We start from the raw sequence: 17603 nt of genomic DNA, 5'->3' as shown, positions 1-17603 counted from the left end.
CGGTCCACCACTGACGAGCACTCAGTGCGAGGGCTGAAAGCCAAAAGGCCCTTCCTCACCTTGGAGGACTGCATGGAGCAGTGTGATCGTCGAAGCAAAGACGGCTCTCTGCTTTCCCAAGTTTTTGCTTTGCAAGGCCCAGGGTGCTGCTCCCGGACTGGGGAGGTGTCGCATCCTACTTACCAGGGCTCCCCTTCCCCTCTCGCTCAGCGTTCCGGTCCCTGCCCCGTTGAACCGCAGCCGTGCCCCTCGCATCCCGACCCCTCGCCCTCCTTCCCCGGCACCGCGGCTCCGGGCGGCCCTGTGAGGAGCCCCGGGCTCGGCCCAGCGGCCGCAGCGCCGCCTCGGGCTGGAGCGGGCGATCTGCGCTCGCCCGGGCCGCCGCCCGCGCCCTCCGCTCGCCCACCGGAGCGGACACGCCACCGGCGGGAGGAGAAGTCACCCCGATACACCCTGCGCTCTCCTCAGCACCCCCGCCGCCTCCCTCCTCTGGGTACTGCAGAGGGGCGGCGGAGCGCTGCCGCCTCCCCCTCCGGCTCCCGGAGCGCAGGCTGCGGGCAGCGCTCCTGCCGGGCAGCCCCGGCGCCCGCTCCGTTCCGGACTTACCCCGGGAGAGCACACGGCAGGCGGGGAGCGGGGCGGGGGGGAGCGGAGGGGGAGGGCTGCGCGCAGATGAGCGCCGGTCCTGCGAGATGCTGCACGCCCAGCTCCCCGCCGGAGGGGGGTAGCAGCCGCTGTCTCCGCCGGCTCCTGCTTTTTTGCAAGGGCTGTTGCTGCCGCTGGACGCAACCTTCTCCCGACATGGAACTGCTGCCGCCGCCGCCGCTGCTGCTGGAGTGAGTGAGTGTGACGGGCAGAGCTAGCCGGCCGCATGGATGGATGTGTTTAGCTTTGTGAAGATTGGGAAGCTCTCCGGGTAGGTGTTTGCCTCCACCGCTGCTGCTCCGCGAACCGCGGGCATCCCGCGGCTGCGGGCGCTGCCCGTGCCCTGCGGGGGCAGGGAGGGATGGGGGCTGCCCGGCGAGGCGAGCGCCCGCGCCGCTTCCAACTTCTCTGGCAGCGGGGCTCGGTGTCGGGGTGGGGCGGTGGGGGCTCGCTGTCCGTGGGATCTGCCCGGGCCGTGCCGATGTCCCTGCGCGGGATGGGTCATCCCCCTCCCTTGTGAAGGGACAATGAACTGCGGCCGCAGTTGGGCGAGAGCGGTGCCCTCCTTGAGACGCCGGCCAGAATGGGCGGCCAGAGTGCTTCTGGAAATGCAAGAGCGGCGACAGGAGCCGGAACCGGGCGCGGTGGCGGTGGCTGAGGGGTGTGCTGGTGTGCGGGGGGTGGTGGCCGCGGTGCAGGTATCGGTCATCTGCGGGAGCGGGGGCGAAGTTCCGAGGAGCGAGCAGAGCCTGGCCGGGCCGCGCCGCCGGGAAGGGTCTCGCCCTGCCCCTGCGCTGCGCTCCCGCGGTACCTCGAGCACACCGGCTCCCCCAGGAGCCGTATTTTTGGCGAAGTGGTGAAATAGTCGCCACTCGCATCGTTTGTGAGCGCTGCCCCTCTGCCGTTTCACACGGTGATGGGTACAGGGACGCGAGTGGATTTGGAGTCTCTTATCCCTTGCTCTTGAGGCTCGTACTTCTCACTGTTTAAATGTGTGGTTGATTTGTATTATTTCTCTCTATTTCTTTGTTTTCCGAATAAACCTTCTCTTGAATGGCCTCAGAGTTGTGGTCTCAGCCTGTGGACTGTTGCGTTCGCAGCTGGTTGCCAGGCCTGGAACTGCATAGATAGATCAAGAGACACAACATCCCCTGTTACAATGTTCCCACCGTAGTTAGGCGTAACTGGAGGTAGCCCTTCGCAATTCCACAGGGGATTGTGCTTTATCTCAAAGATGCAGTATGAAAGTACTTGAATCACATTTCTTTTTCAGGGTTCTGGTGTGGTTAATCTTCCTAAAGGATTTAGCTTTGATCACTGTAACTAGGAGTGTTTCAAATTCTTATGATTCACTGGTTCCTACTCCATAGTTACCATATCCTTTTCTGTTTATGAGGCACGCATGAGGCAGAAATTGGATGGTATACAAAAGGGAGAAAGGCCTTGGTAAGGAAATAAAAAAGGTGGCTGCCCCAGTGATGCTCAGGTAGGGAACTTGTCAAAATGACAGATGGTCTGTAAAGAACAAATATTGCATGGCTAGAAGTTACAGAGTGCCACAGGTGCAGGCACTGCCTTTATCCCCCAAAATTCCCACCATTGCACCTGGCTGTGATTACAGCTCTGCTTGTGGCATGCCAGCACAGAACAGCTGCTGTCATTCAAGCACATCATTGTCTCATCCTGCTCACAGCAATTTTACACCATGTGACAGTGACAATACAAGCAGCCCCCTCGGCTTGCCTTGGGTGGTGTTACTGGCTGACACCGCTAGAGCTGCAGCAGCAGGAACTACAGCGGGAACTTTGAGGAGAGGGAAAATATGCTCACATAGATAAGGAATAGGTCATATAGTATGATATTTATTTCCAGGTAACTGGAAATTTGGAAATGATGTTTTAGAAAAACTCCCAGGTCTTCATGTCACACTTAGTTTAGAATCAAAGGCAGAGAAAGGGATGTGTCATTCAAAAATTTTATTATGTCAGGTGCATGGCAATTTTTGGATATATATATTGAAAGCTTGGGTCTTTCTTGGTGTGTACAAAATCTGTAGCTTTCTGCATACTTGAAGACAGAGCTAAGATTTGTATTTAAGTAAAGATAGATCACAGAAATTCTTCAGAAGAACCTGAATGTTCCTTCTGAAATGAAATTGCAAATTTCAAAGCTTGCATCTGCCTCTGTTTCATTTAAGGATGTGAAATACTTACAGCCTGTGTTTATCTTGTAGATTGCAGTAAATGATTTCTGTACTAAGCTGCACTTTTTATTTCTAATTTTCTGTTTTTTAAAAGACATAATAGTTTATACAGGACTTGACTTTACTTGCTGTTACCTAGGTTACAGCCAGGTATCTATTCCAGTTTTATGAGAGCTTCATGAAGAAGACAGGTTCCAGTGTAAACCCCATTTTTAGTCCTTTTGTGCATTTGGGTTGGAAAACTAGTTTGCCCAAATACCAATTGTTTTTTGTTAGAAGGAAGGCCTTTCTGAAGAAAATATTTAATTGAGAATGTGATTTTACAGGCAGATTGCTTACAGAAAGTTGGTTTGAACATGGCTGGTGCTGAACTTCTTTTTAATTTTATTTTGTTGTGCATTCAGATCTCATCACTTTACGTTGCAAGCCTTTTACTACAGTTTTAGTCTGCAGCCTTGATTTTGCAGGCAGTGGCGCACCTAAGCTCTGTTATACATGGCTACTGGAAGGGATGCTTCCTGAAGTCATGATATGATTTTAATGTATCTGTTAAGAATTTAATATTTTTCTCAATCAGTTCACATATATTTTTTTTTATCTGGAATAAGCTTAATATGGGGTTTAAAGTCCTAGAAGGTGGCTACTAGATATAAAATTTTACATAACATACATATTTTTTTTAATATTTTAATTGTCCATTTTTTTTTTTTATGTGATACCTTTGTGTTTAGGGTCTTTTAGAGACTCTGCTTCTACAATGGCTTCAACAATTGTCCATACTTTCTGCGTAAGTGGAAAATATGGGCATAATCTGGAAAAGGATTATGTGCAGAAATGAGAGAGAATGCCAAACTGGTTTTAAGACAAATATGATCTCTGGTAATCTTGTCCTTTCCTTGACTTTGTAGGTCTGTCACATTGTGTACTAGGCATAAACATACAGATGCTTTGTGATAAAGTTTCTGTTGAAAGTTTGGAGATACCCATCAGCCACTGAAACCAAAAATACCATGCAAATATAGTGGTCACACTTTCCCTGACATAGCCTCTCTCCCATCCCATTTTGGAAATTCAAGAATCTGGTAATGGTCTGGAGTAAATGTTTTGGTATAAATCTTATGGTGTCATTCTCTGGAGGAAAAAACCACAAGCAAACAGCTACCTTTTATTGTGATGAATTTCCAAGTGTAGAGAATGATTGACAAGTCTTGTTCAATGTATCAGTGCTCTGATGTGGAGCTGTACAAGGCAGGTGAATATTTCTGTAGTGTGGGCAGCACAAGCATGTATGGTGTGGCAGCATCTATAATTTGGGATAGAGGATTAGTGCCATTGGTGAGGTGCATAGCTGAGAGTTGAAGCTGGTTCAGAACTCTCTCTTGCCTGGGATTCTCTCTCAGTTGCTTTTAGCAGCTGCTTGGAGAAACAGTAGGAGTGGTGATTCTTGAGCATAGGTATAGGCAGTGGAAGAAGGATGGTGCTGCTGTTCTGAACATGAAACTGTTTTCAGATCAAGGTAAATCTGAGAAAAGAGCACAGTGTCAAGTTTCTAGTCAGTACTGGACAGATGAATTGTGAAACAATAGGTCAGAATAGTGAATGAAAGTTACCAAGAATTTAAGCCTGTATTCATAGAATATATTTTTAGTTGGATTTTTTTTTTAATTGGGAATGACTGTTTTTGTGATGGCTGTTGAGGTCAGTTCTATTTCAGAGCTTTCACAGCAGGAAGTATAACTTTGATATGGAAAGATATCTGAAAGTCTGGATATCACCCGAATGTGACTGAGCGAGGCAGTGACCCTCCAGAGCTGGGATACAAAGCTCCTGTTCCCCTGTTTGCAGCTTTGCCAGATAACACTAGGGAGAAAATGACATAACTGTCTGTATGAGTGGCTGTCAGATTCTAAGCTGTGTCAATACTGCTGAGGGTAGGGTGGACATCTCTGTCACAGTTACATTTGTAGGAGAAGTTCTGCTCATGGAGTAATTTGTCACCTGAAAGAAAATCAAGTAGGCCTGAAGTATGGGGTAAGAAAGTAGCAATCTAGACTTCATTGTAGCTGTTAAAAGTGTAACGAACTGAGAATTAAACCGACTTAACAAACAGGAGGATACCAGGAAGGTTTGGACCTGCCCTTAACAGCCATGCCAGTTCGTCGTATGGGGTAGGTAAATTTGTCTTATTTGGATCTTTACTTTTCTGCTCAAGTTTAGCATTGTCATCCATTATCCTTGAGTTTAAATTTATTCCATTAAAATGGGATTTGAATAGCCATGTCCTTGTTAGCCAGGCCCTTGGAATTGGCTTTAAAACAATGACAAAGAAAAAGTACCTTAACCCTGCAAGCTCTTCTTTTCATAGAACAGTCAAATATGTTTTTTTTTGCTGTGATTGTGCTAACCTGAGGCTGGGCTTCTAACTGAGAAGGAACTTCTTACCAACTTCTTTTGTGTTTATCTTTCCATAGCTGGCCATCTCTAGTCAGGTAGACTGTCTTAGTACCTGCACAGATGTTTGAACTTTTGGGTTCTTGCTTCTGATAAAAGTGAAAGAAGATTAAACTGATGTGGAGCCTTGCATTTGTTCTCTCCCTTTCCAGCCTTTGTAGCCCTGTGCTTGGTTTTGTTCTTTCCAGATACTGTCTTTAGATGTCCTGCCAGACTGGTGTGAAAGGTTCTCTCCTAGATCTGCCTTAAAACGTACCAGACTAGAAACTGTGTCTGTATCTTCTGAGTTCTAAGCTCTGTTGTGGTTTTGTTAGTTTGTTTTGGTGTTTTGTTTTTTTTTTTTTTTTTTGGGAATCAGGTTGCTTGACTTCATGGTTTAATTATTTTTATGCAGCCAAGCAGATGTGTGTTTTTAGATTTAAAGTTCTAAAATTAGTCTGTCTGTTGTTTGTGGTTATGTTTTTTTGCTTTTATTTTTTTTTTTTAAAATTAATTAATTGAAGAAGATTTTGGGACATTTCTTTATCTTTAACAGAATAGCACCTTTCTTTATCTGCGATTTTCCTTGCCAAGTCTTTATTTTCCTGTGAAGTTTATAAAAACTCTACGTTAATGGAGAGACAATTGAAAGTATGATTAACTTCCTGATGCTGTTCTGCATATGATTTTTGGAACAATTTTTATGAGTACTCTTTGAAATGACAATATCGTAGCTTGTAAGTGATTTTCAGTATTTACAAAAGGTTCAGTAAGAAAGCCTATGATTATCCTTTTTGTGTTCAAAGGAGGTAATTTAATTCCAAAAAGGATTTTATTATACTGGATGATAATTCAAATAACCAATAATTCATTTCAGCATTTTTCCTTGAGGACTGCATTACATTTAGTGGCACATTTGCCTAGTCACATTAATATAGGAACATTACTGTATATTTTATTATTTGTCTGTTTTGTTTTGTTAGCTGACACACATAATAGAGACATATGCTTTAATGTTCGTGATGTTAGTAATGTTGTATGTCATAGTGACTTCAGCAGTTTAGAGATTTATTAAAACCACTCCTTACACTACGAAATGCTGTAAACTTGTCAAGTGGCCAGTGAATGATCAAAAAAGAGAATGAACTCCAAATATTGCTTTCTTTCTCCTCTTTTACTAATTACTGAAGAAGATGGAATGAAAACTTTGAGAATCGATGCTTTGATTTAAGAACAGGTGCAGGTTCAATATAATGCGTTTATTTCTAGGAAGATGTCTTTTCTGTTTGCTTTTGGTTTATTTTGGAGGACTTCAATCTGTAATGTAAAATTGTTGGTGACATGGCCAAATCAAGAATCTTGGGACAGTTTCTCTTATAATTGTAGCCTGCACCAATGTTCTTGTGTGTGTATGTTTAAGTCACTGTTAAAATTTTTATATGGTGTGAGAAGACAGAAGAGGGGTTTTTTTGTGGGTTTTTGCCTCTATTTCACTGGTGCCAGGACAAGCCTGAGGTGTTTTACAGTTTATGATTCGTTTTTTGAGGGAGGAGAAAGTTTGCTTGTTCATGATGTGATTTGGTTGGTTTGTTTGTTTTTGAGAAGTCTGCTTTTCAGCCTGACAGAAAACACAATGGCCTTTCATGTGGGAAATTTCAGTTAAATAGAAAAAAATTCTCACAACAGCAGTAATAAAAAATGAGAATAAGTTTCCATAATGTGCAACATTCTAGATCATTAAGAAAGTGTACCAAGCTATTCATAGGGAATACAGACCATGACCTGAAGTAATGAGACGATAATACATGGTCTCAGCTCCACTCATAATGTGGTGAAGAAGGGGTATTTTTCTGCTCTTGAAAGCATTTCCAAGCAGTTATGTCAGATCTATCACAACTTAGCATCTGACTGATGGGGTAAAGAATTGACTAAAGTCATATAGGAGCTGCTGCCTTTTATAAAATGAACTATCATCTGGGAAGGATCTCTATCTGCTGCAGACAAATAATGCAAAAAATCAAATGCGAGGAAAGGGAAGGTAATTTTGGATTCCAGTCCTACTGTGTCATGCACAAATAGCTCTATTAAATCAGAGAAGACCATCCAGGTATGTGAACTACTCATTTTCATGACTTTTTGCATATGATCTATTTGGATCCACGTTATAGAAACTTTTGGTGCTGATAAAGTATCAGTGTTTAAGTACTACAGGGACATGCTTGAGGAGGAATTGACTTCTGATAATACCAAACTGTATTTAAAGCTGTTTTTTATAATCAGGAGTAAAATAAATAGTTTTGTGACATACCTTGAAGAAATCTGTGATGTGAAAAGGCTGCACATTTATTGAAGGTATGTTTAAAGACCTTTAAAATAATCAGTGAGATTCTGTTTCTGATAATTATTCCATTGACTGGAAATGAAGCAAATAATAGTGGAGTAGTATAAATTTATTAAATAATTGCATTTCAAATCCTAGTGAAATCCACACTGCTTAAAATCTAAACCTGTGAAAGTACATTGGAGCTAGAGATGTAAAGTACTCCAGGACTCAAAAGTCTCTCTGACCTAAATTAGGACCTGGTGTTTTAGAAGTTTGTACCAGTATTCCTTTAGTTCAGAGCATACAGAAACTCCCTTTAATAGTTTGATTATTGGCTACAAACTGAGAAATTTCTTTTCATTAGTTTTAAAAACCAACATTTTTAATTATAATAAAGTTAGTGAGTGGACTTGTCAGGTATCAGTTTTAGCTATGGGAGTGTGAGGAAATAAGGCTCTGCAGAATAGGTGGATATCTTGTAAGATTTTAAGAACTGCTGGTAAAAAAATAATTTATACAGAGAATAGAAAAAAGATGGTGAAGACTAAGAAGGAATCTTCTTATGATCTGACTCTTGATAGAATTTATTTTTTGATTTTTCTGAAATTTCTGAAACTTTAAGGGAAAGAGACTTGGGATATTGTAAGGTATTGTGACTCTTTTTGTATCTATAGATAATCAAAACAAAAAGGTGTGTATGTGTGAATTGATGAAAACTACATAGTGATTTACATTGACAATCAAAAAGACCAAAAAAGTCTCTCTTCTGTTTTTCAAAATTTATATGTCCTTTCTGTTTGTTTTTGTGAAGTGGGAGAGAAAAGACAGAATTTTTGAAACTAATGCTGTTTAAGAAGAAAATAGAAAATCACTATTTGTAAAACTTTGCATTACTGATTGTACCCTATTTAGAGTGAATGTTTTCATTAATGTTTGTGCATTATTGAGTTTTAATTGTTCAGATAAACTGTCAACCTTTCTCATGTAAGTGCTTATATATTTGTTTAAAATACTTTTCCAGCATTACGCAGCCCATAAGACTTTGCTTATGTTGCTTATAGATTTTGCAGTTTCACTGTTTGTTCTTAATCTTGAATTTGTGATTATATTCCTCTGGATTTGACAGTACTCGTATATTTGGAAAGCAAAATGCCCATTATTCTATGGCAGTAAATGCTACCAGGAGTACTAGCAGTTGCACCAACCATGTAAAACAAGCCAGACATGTGTTACAAGTCTGAGCTGCCTTATTTCACTTGTCCTCTGTATTTGGCTGAAATAGAGCAGGAGAGAACTGGAGAAGAAATCTGGAAATATTCCATATCTAAGCAGATTTGTAGAGGCAGGATGCTTCATTACTTGAATGCCTGAATGATGGCACTGACTTTGACTTACTCTAAATGAGGCTGTGACAAGCCTTGAGGCATCTATGAGAGAAGCCTTGAGACAGCAGAGGTTGCAATTGCACAGAAGAACTGTCCAGCTCCGGCGGGGCTAAAGTTCAGACTTTGGGGTTGGACCTGAGCTTCAAGGTCCTTTCCAACCCAAACCATTCTATAATCCTATGCTCTTTCTTTGCTTGTGATGTTAGACCTTTATCCCACCAAAAAAAAAAAAAGAAAAAAAAAAGAATGTTATGTACAGCAGTATTGTTAAGGCCTTACCCACTCTAGAAAGGGGTGGGCTGTCTGTTTAACACTGCACTATGTAACAGGTTGCACAACTTTATCATAGAAAATACATGTTTTGTTTTGACTGTACAATGTGGCTGATAAGTCACAATATAGTACATGTGTTCAGGTAGAAATTAGCAAATTTCACGTTTTTTTTACAGGCATTAGGTTTTGGATCATATGAAAGTTGCTATTTGTTGCTATTAAAGGCATCTGCTTTTCCTGTTTTTTAGTTTTGACTTGTTGCAAACCTCAGTTGAGGTTAACTGAATTTTTAATTTTTATCTTGGAAGAATTTTTTTCCCCAGTGGGGGAGGCAGATAGTTTTGTCATGAAGTTGGCTATCTGCCTAGGTCTTTGTTTTGCATAATGTATTGTGTGTTACCTGTCATGTTTACAAGGAGTGCCTTCTTCTCTGTCAGGGCACTCAGTGAAGGAGGGGGGACAGAGAAAAACTGCACACGTGGAATGATCTGTACTTGACAATTCTGTTCTGAAGGCAAGGTGAGTATGGGCTACAGCATGTAATAGGGTAGGAATGGCAAAGGAAGAGAGAAATTGGAGAAAGGAATTTAATGAATGTTGTATTGGGTGGGGGCTAATTTGCCTTGAGTTAATTGAACTAATTGTTCAAGACTAGTTGATCTTTATGTGAAAGTGAACTTGCATTGTTGCCTGGGTAAAAGTTTAGTTGCTTCATAAGGCTTGTTGAATCAATTGGTGAGATGTGCTGTAATCTGTGTGACTGCTGTTTTAGAAAAGGGAGGAATTCACTACTTCAGCATTGGAACAGAAACAACTTTTTTGTTTTGTAAAGTCTTGAGTTTCTTCTTGAAAGTCTTTATTTTTCTAAGGGGTTTTTGGTGGCTAAGCTTGAACTAACTCAACACATGAAATAACAAGGTGGTCCTTGACTCTCTGAGTATTTTCTCTCCTGGAGACCCTGCAATCAGGATGGTGCCTTTTCTTAGGGTGAAGCTCAACCCCTGCATTGGTTCACTGGTGAGCCCTGTGACTTCCCCTTATTTGAATGCAGATAACTTGACTGCAAAATCTGTAGTTGTTGGGGAGTGTGTTTATGTTTCATTTTGGCTTAAAAAAAGCCCAAAAAAACAGAAAGCATTTAAGCATTTGGTGGGGTTTTTTTTTGTTTATTTGTTGTTTTTGGTTTTTGTTTGAGTTTTTTTTTTTTGTTTTGTTTTTTTTTTTTTTTTTTTTTTTTTTTTTTGTTTTGTTCTTTCTTTTTTTTAATTGGCGTGGGGAAGAATTAGGACTAAGCTCTGGCACTCTGAGGCACTTTGAGGGGGCATGTCTGTAATATGATCAGCCTCATGTAATGCCTACTGGCAGAAGACCTAATGAGGCTGTGGGGTCTGATTTCCACTTTCTTTTGCTTTTCAGTTTCCCCATTTTGTCCCCTGCAGCCCTTTATGTCTCACACCATGGTGAGCTACTTCAGGGACTAAAACTATTAGAAAACTGGCTTTGGTTTGTTTCATTTCTGCTGGTGTAGATATCTAAAGTGGCTTGGCAGAAATGATTGAAGCATATTGTCTTGGGCAGCAAGGTGGAAGGGGAGGAGGGTAAGTGGAGCTTCTGGAGTATGCAGAGCTCTATTACATTTACACCCCATTTAGTGGTGGGTGCTGCTGTGGGGCAACATGGAGATGAAACCTTTCTCCAGGTACCTCTGGGAACTGAGGGAGGCTACGTGAGAGCCCCACATATGAGCAAATCCGGGTAGAGGGGAATTTCTGCAAAAGATGGCTTGCAGTGAGGAGGACCTGCTTCAGCCACTCTGAAATTCCTCAGATCTTTCCTAGTTCCTCTTGCTTCTTTGTCATTTCCTGCCTTTGAAGCCTGTTCTGCTGCTTTGCTTGGGCACTTGGGAAACCAAGTACAGGTTTTGTGTGCTAAATGCAGCTTTGTGTATCTTGCACATCCTGATATGTGAAGGTATTGCACCCTTGCTACCATACCATACAGTCGAAAGAAACTGGCTTCCTGTTGTTTTTAAAAGCAGATTTCTAATAATATTTTTACTTTCTTAGGCAGCAGAGGAGTGTGGTTGTCCAAAGGATTAATTTTCTTAGATTGCTTTTAGAAGGTGAACTGTCCAGGATAAATGAGAGGTAGTTTAAATTTTTTTTTTGGTTATCTTTTAAATAATGAACATGTGTTCATTTCTTGCAGCAGGTTTGCAGTTATATTCTTTCCATGGACGTGTTTTCCAGGTTCTGGAAGCTGTCTAAAGAGATAAAAGGTTTCTTTCAAATGCTCTATTTCTGAGCTTGGAAAGAGCATCTTATAGCAGCAAGTATAGGGCTACTTCTGAGACCACAGAAAAATAACTGGAGAGTATTAATGGCTTGCTTTTCAAATGCTCTTCATTTTTGAATTGGAAGTGGGAGTTTTATAGATGCATAAGTAGCCTGAATTTTTAATTATGCTTTGAACCATGTGGCTTTCTCTTTTTTAGCAACAGCAGTAGTAAACTTTGAGGAGTTTCCATACAGCAATTTTTCTCTTCCTTCTGTATCTTCTGTCATTCCTTATACATATATGACACTTCATCAGCCCCCTTCCTTGATGATCACTTTCATACTTTGCAATGTTTATCCATCAACTCTATCACATCACTGAATATGTGGTCTAAAAAAGTTGGTGGTTATGAGGATCTTGAAGGATACCTCTAAAGGAGAACTCTAAAAAGCCTCACAACAAATGATTCCGTAGAAACATTTTAATTTAGAATTACTAAACCTCTTTTAGTTTGGGTGTTTTATTGTAAAAAAAAAATATACATAGTATACCAAAAGAAGTACTCTCAGGATGCACAATTAAAAATACTGTAGCTTTTACATGTTTTTTTCTAGGTGGCTAAAATCATGCATCTGCATGACTCATAGTTAGCATGTCCTATAGAAGACCACTTTATAAATAATATCTGTGGAATATGAATAGCAGAATACAAGTTGACATGTTTGGATAAAAAAGATTCCAATATCATTTTTTTGATGCTGTATATGTTGCATATTTGTTTACTGATACAAAGGTATGTTCTTTCAAAGCAAAACATTGATTATTCTTCTTCTCTTTTGATGGCTTTAATAGGCATTAAGGTCCTGTGAAGGTCTTGTTGAGACAGGGAGGCTCTGAAATGGCAGTGTGGAAAGCTGGCAGATTGTTTGCCCCTGCCACTTGTTTCCATAGCTGTCCTGATGGATTCAAGTTGTCCATGGTATCTGGGTGTGCTACTTAGTGCCCTGACTGTTTAATAGATTTTAAAAGTAGCCTGCCGTGTAAAGGGTAAAGGATGAATTTCCCTCTTCCAGACATCAGTGCAAGCCTTATCCTTAAAAGTACTTTGTATTTCTTTAATGGCAGAATGTTGATTTACTTTTTGGTGTGTTTTCTCAAGCTTGTCCAAACCTCTCAGTGTTCCTTAGCCTTGTAAGGATTCAACAAATGTATGTTTTTGGAAGTGTTTCCCTTACATTAATGTTCTTTAGCCATTACTGTCAGAGTTCATCCCATTTTCTCATGTTACATACTAGTTCTGAAAAAGAGAAATTCTGTTTTCATGTTAATGGTTTAAAATGTTTCTTTCATAGTAGAAGGTAGAGCAACATGGGTTTCTTTTTTTTTTTTTCCAAATGATTCATAGTTCAGTGCTGCAATGAACACTTTTTTTCCAACTAGAGGACACAATACCTGTTCTACTGGGTGATATTTCAAAATGGCTGAAATTTATTTTAGCTGTGTAAAATGTTACCAGTACTATTTGTATATATTTGTTTACCAGGCTGTAATTATAAGAACTGACATTTGATCTACTCAGTGTTCAAAATATTCTTTTTTTTTTCTTCTATAAATGTAATGGTAAGCAGAAAACAGATTGCCTCTCAATTTCTGTGGTATGGTTTGCTGTTATTTTCCCTCATCCCCCTCCAATCAATTTCCAACTCGAGCAGCTTTCTTTTGCTAGTTCCCCCCTATCACAGTGGGTACTTAATGCTGACTCACCACTTGTCATTGGACTGCTTGGCACTGTAGGCAGGGGCACAAGCATGTGTGTGTGAGCACTCTGACCACAACAGACACCTCCTTGATCCAGATCTTTTTTTATTAATTAGTTCAGTATTCTGGCTTTTAAAGGTGTTGGGAGGGAATAGGTTTAGACTTTCATTTATACTTATGTTCAGGGGAGAACAGTTCTGAGCATTAGAAGTTCATGGTGCTTCTGCCTTTCGGAAACAGTGACAGGAAGCCGTAAAGTTTGTTTAATGTTATGTGAAACCATAAGGAAACTTTACTCTTGTTTTTGTGTAGTCTTTGCAAAAATTGAGTAAGTAAGAACAGCATGGCTACTTTCTTTCTCACATACATGTAATTGTTTTATTCTGTCTTTGTAATTTTTTTCTTTCTGAGCTGTGTGGCACAGACCTTATAACTAAAATGCAGTGGATATTTCTCCTTCCAGCCGGACTGTGCATCCTGCATAGGCCAGATAAGCCTGTGTACAGCATCTCTTTGCTCAGTAAATAACAGTGCAACTTGAATTGCAGCCAAAACATTATTTGCAGGCTTAACTGTAGCTCTAATTTCATCTGGTAGGACCTGCCTTGTCCCAAGTGCCAGTTCTGTGTGTCTGACCAGCCACAACTGCCCCGTGTACCTGAGCAGAGTAAATGAAGCGCCCTCAGCGTGGAGCTGCAGCCTCTGCTGCTGTCACGCTGGCTGAGGGAAGGAAACCTGCCACACATACCTTGGGTCTGCTTCCCTGTGCTGCTTCTGAATGTGATGGTTCACAGCCTTGGCAGACTCTTCAGCAGGGATGTATAATTTGTATTACACTGAAAGATAACATGATCTGTTTTTCAAAATGGCAGACCTAGTCCAGTAACTGTCTTGAATAGTTTGCTGAAAACTCAGCGTTAATAATGGCAAAGAAGTTGCATGTTTGGTAATTTAGGGGTCTGTAAATGCATCATTGTGTACACATGCCTGCTCAGCTTACCATACAGCTCCTAGAAAATACCTGTTGAGAGTCTTTGCTATATAAATGAACAGTCATTTTGGAGGCAAAGATCATGGCTTTCAATTCTCAAGTTAGACTTTCATAACTTAGGCCTGTTGTATTGAAAGTTGTGGTTGTTTCACAGTAGGAAAAAAAGTATGATTTCACCTCTGAGAAAGGTGCTTCTGCAGTTTAGTACCTGGTGACTTGTTTAGTATTTTTGATATTTATCAGCACATACAAATACTTAGTGATAAGGATGGTGGTCAACTGGAAGGGAAACTTACCCACGTCATGACCAGACACTGGGCTCAATATAAAGATCAGATCACAGAATTAAACTGTCACCTGGTAAAACATGGGAGAGAATTTTGTTCCAGAAAAAGCCAGCAGTTCTAATTGTCTGGTTTGTTGAGCATTTTTTTTTATTTCATAATTGTAGGGTAGGACAAAACCCCAACAATTAAGGACCATTTTTTACTATTTATTTGTCTTAGAACTAGGAGTTTGGTATCTGGTACTCTATAAGCTAATGAATATTGAACTTCCACATGAAGACATAACAAATTCAAGGTGATTTTTGAAATTTAATGCCACCTTTGGCATTTCATTATGCCAAGTAGATATTGGACATTAATAATTTTCTAAAGGACATGTTATTTCCATGTGGATTTGTCCTAAAATATGCCTTTCTAGTGCATAATTAAAAACACTCACTCTCAAATTAAAAATACACCTTTTACATTTCGATTTTAAAACTGACTGCTTTCCTCTGCCATGTTCCTATAGTGATTCAGATTGATTGCAGTGGCACTTGGTGGTGACAGAAGAGTGCACCACCTGCAGTCAAGATCACTTTCTTCTGGATTTAGCCAGGAGTCTGCTCCCTTGAATGGGAACTCCAAAAGCATTACTGGTAGGCTTTTTTTCTTTTCCCTGCTTACATTTTTTTTCCTCCTTCTGATTTTTACTTCCACAGTTCAGAAAATCAGGAGAAATGCTTTTGCTGAGAATGTTTAGTGTGACATGTCTGTCAGTAGGTTGGAAGTAGCTTTTCATTCATGTTACTGGATTGTAGCTTCTTAACCATTTGCAAAATAAACCCTTATATTTTCCTGAGTTTCTTGTAGAAAACCCATCAGCATTCAATGATAGGCTCTAAAATCGGAGTGTTCTGTTCATCCAAGGGATGGATTTGGCAGTGCTTTTTAAAGAATTGCTTAGTTTCCACTGTAATGGGGTATAGATTTGAAGATCTGGTGATCCATGCTCACCTGGAACATTGCACGTAGTTTCAGATACTGTTTTAAAAAGAAAGTGCTGGAGGATAGGAAGAACTTCCACATGTTGGTGAATATTTGGGAACTGATGCAAAAAGGGGATTTTCTTAGAGATACAAAACTAAATTTTCAGCTGAGGTAAAGCATGGGTTTGATATTTACCCTTATTTCATCAAAAACTTTGGACCTCCAGAGCAGTTAAAAAAAAAAAAGGAAGAAATGACAAAACAGACTTAAGAGGGAGAAGTTTTATGAAACAATGTGTGCATCCAAAATGAACACCTGTTCAGTAGTTGTGCTCTTTGCAAGCCTTAAATACCATCGAGGATTGTATTTTTCTGGAACATTATAGTCTGATTTACTGTAAAATCTGTTAGAATTTGCATTTTTGTGGCATGTAATTTGACTTCTAGCTGATGAAATTAGGCAAATAGAGTCAAAGGTCAGTTTGCTACAGATTTCAGCTGTTTTTCGCCTTAGTATGGAGAAGGTGTCATGAGGGATAGCATTTTGGAAAATGTTCTATTGTATTTGTTGGCGTAACATATTGCTACCACAAAGAAAACACGAGCCTTAAGCTTTCCTATGCTTCGTTGGGAAAAGTGTCCTCTCATCAATCTTCCATGGGCTGCACAGCATAGCACTTAATATAAACTGTAATTTAGAAGGATATTCTGAATGTAGCAGTCTGTATATGTTGGTAAAAACAAAATTGAATTCTATCACCATTTTTCCACTTGGAGAGGATAAACAGTAAATAAAGTGATGGGAATCTGGAAGACAGGCTGTTGGTCAGCTGATGAGTGTTTGTTGGTAAATTAAATTATGATGATTTATGTTTACATTTCTCCAATTGTTGTTTTTTGCTTTGTTTTGTTTTTTTCTCTTCGGTAGCTTCAATGTTCACTTGCCTACAGGAACTGTAGAATAAATAACAAAATGGAGGGCAAGAGATAATCTACCTACTCTTGAGTGTCCCTACATTTTCTAGTTGGTATGCAAAAATGAACTGCTGTTACCTAGTTTCATGTACATTAACTTTTGTGAGAGTTTGTAAGCACCACTTCTGAAGCTGTCTACAGACCACGCAGAATCACTGGACAAATCATTCCAGAGACTAAAAAGGCTGGATGCCAAATGAGATTTGATAGCTGCTGAAGCAAGTGTGTAGGTGAACTATAGAGCCCATTTACAATGTTGTGATATAACCTAAAATTTTGGTGACCTCCAAAAGCTACAGAAGAGTCCAAGCAACTTTGTTATCACAAAAAGAAGCATCTTTAGCTATGAAAATTTGCACCACATTCCTGAGGCTATTGAGTGTTCCAGACCAGTTCATGTTGGCTAATGCAGAATACCAGATGTCCCTGATGAGCAGATCTGGAAAACCTTTTGGCAGTAGCTAGCAAAAAATATCATTAGGCACAATGGTGTTGCAGAATTTCTGCCCTTCTTTGTATGTTGTGCATTTCATATCCCCTCTGAAGGCTGGAGATCTGAGCCAACATCTGTTGCTCCTGACTACCAGGCATTAGGATATTCCAGGAAGAAAGAATTCTGCCACAAATACAAGAATGAAAATGGAATAGTGAAGAATATGTCTGACTGTTAGGTAGTTGTAATTAGCTGCCTAGGAAAGGGATCCTTCAATTCCAATCCCTTTTCCTGGGCTTATCCAGGGCTTTTATTCTCTCATTCTAACACAGGCATGCAGAGAAAGAGATGAGACTTAGGGGTCCCGACAGCCGACAGCTTTGGCAGCTTCTCTCAATCTCTTTCCATTAGCCATTCCCAAGTTGTTCTTATGTATAAAGATATCTAAACTACGTTCCTCCCTTCCTTACTCAACTTTGCCTCTGTTTAGTCCCACTTTGTTATCTCCCATGTCCTGAGAAAACTGTAGATTATTTTACCTACTCTATTTTCATCCAGACTTAACATTTCTTCAAATACTTTTATTAGAGGAGAGTCAAAAATTTTCATTTTGTTGTAAAATAAGGTCAGATAAAGTATTCCAAATCTAGCAAGA

At 40.4% G+C, this 17603-nt stretch overlaps 1 protein-coding gene across 1 annotated transcript in view; it reads left to right on the top strand.

The window, feature by feature from the left end:
• The first annotated feature begins 831 nt into the window (after window positions 1–831).
• Window positions 832–17603, top strand: part of FRMPD4 (FERM and PDZ domain containing 4) — a 296707-nt gene continuing 279935 nt past the window's right edge. The window contains 1 exon segment of the mRNA XM_053936336.1: window positions 832–916. Within this exon segment, the coding sequence (XP_053792311.1) occupies window positions 876–916 (41 nt within the window). The 5' untranslated portion in view covers window positions 832–875.

The sequence above is a fragment of the Vidua chalybeata genome, chromosome 2 (assembly GCF_026979565.1).
Source record: "Vidua chalybeata isolate OUT-0048 chromosome 2, bVidCha1 merged haplotype, whole genome shotgun sequence".
In the NCBI taxonomy this organism is placed as follows: Eukaryota; Metazoa; Chordata; class Aves; order Passeriformes; family Viduidae; genus Vidua; species Vidua chalybeata.
This window is presented reverse-complemented; position numbering and strand designations above follow the sequence as displayed.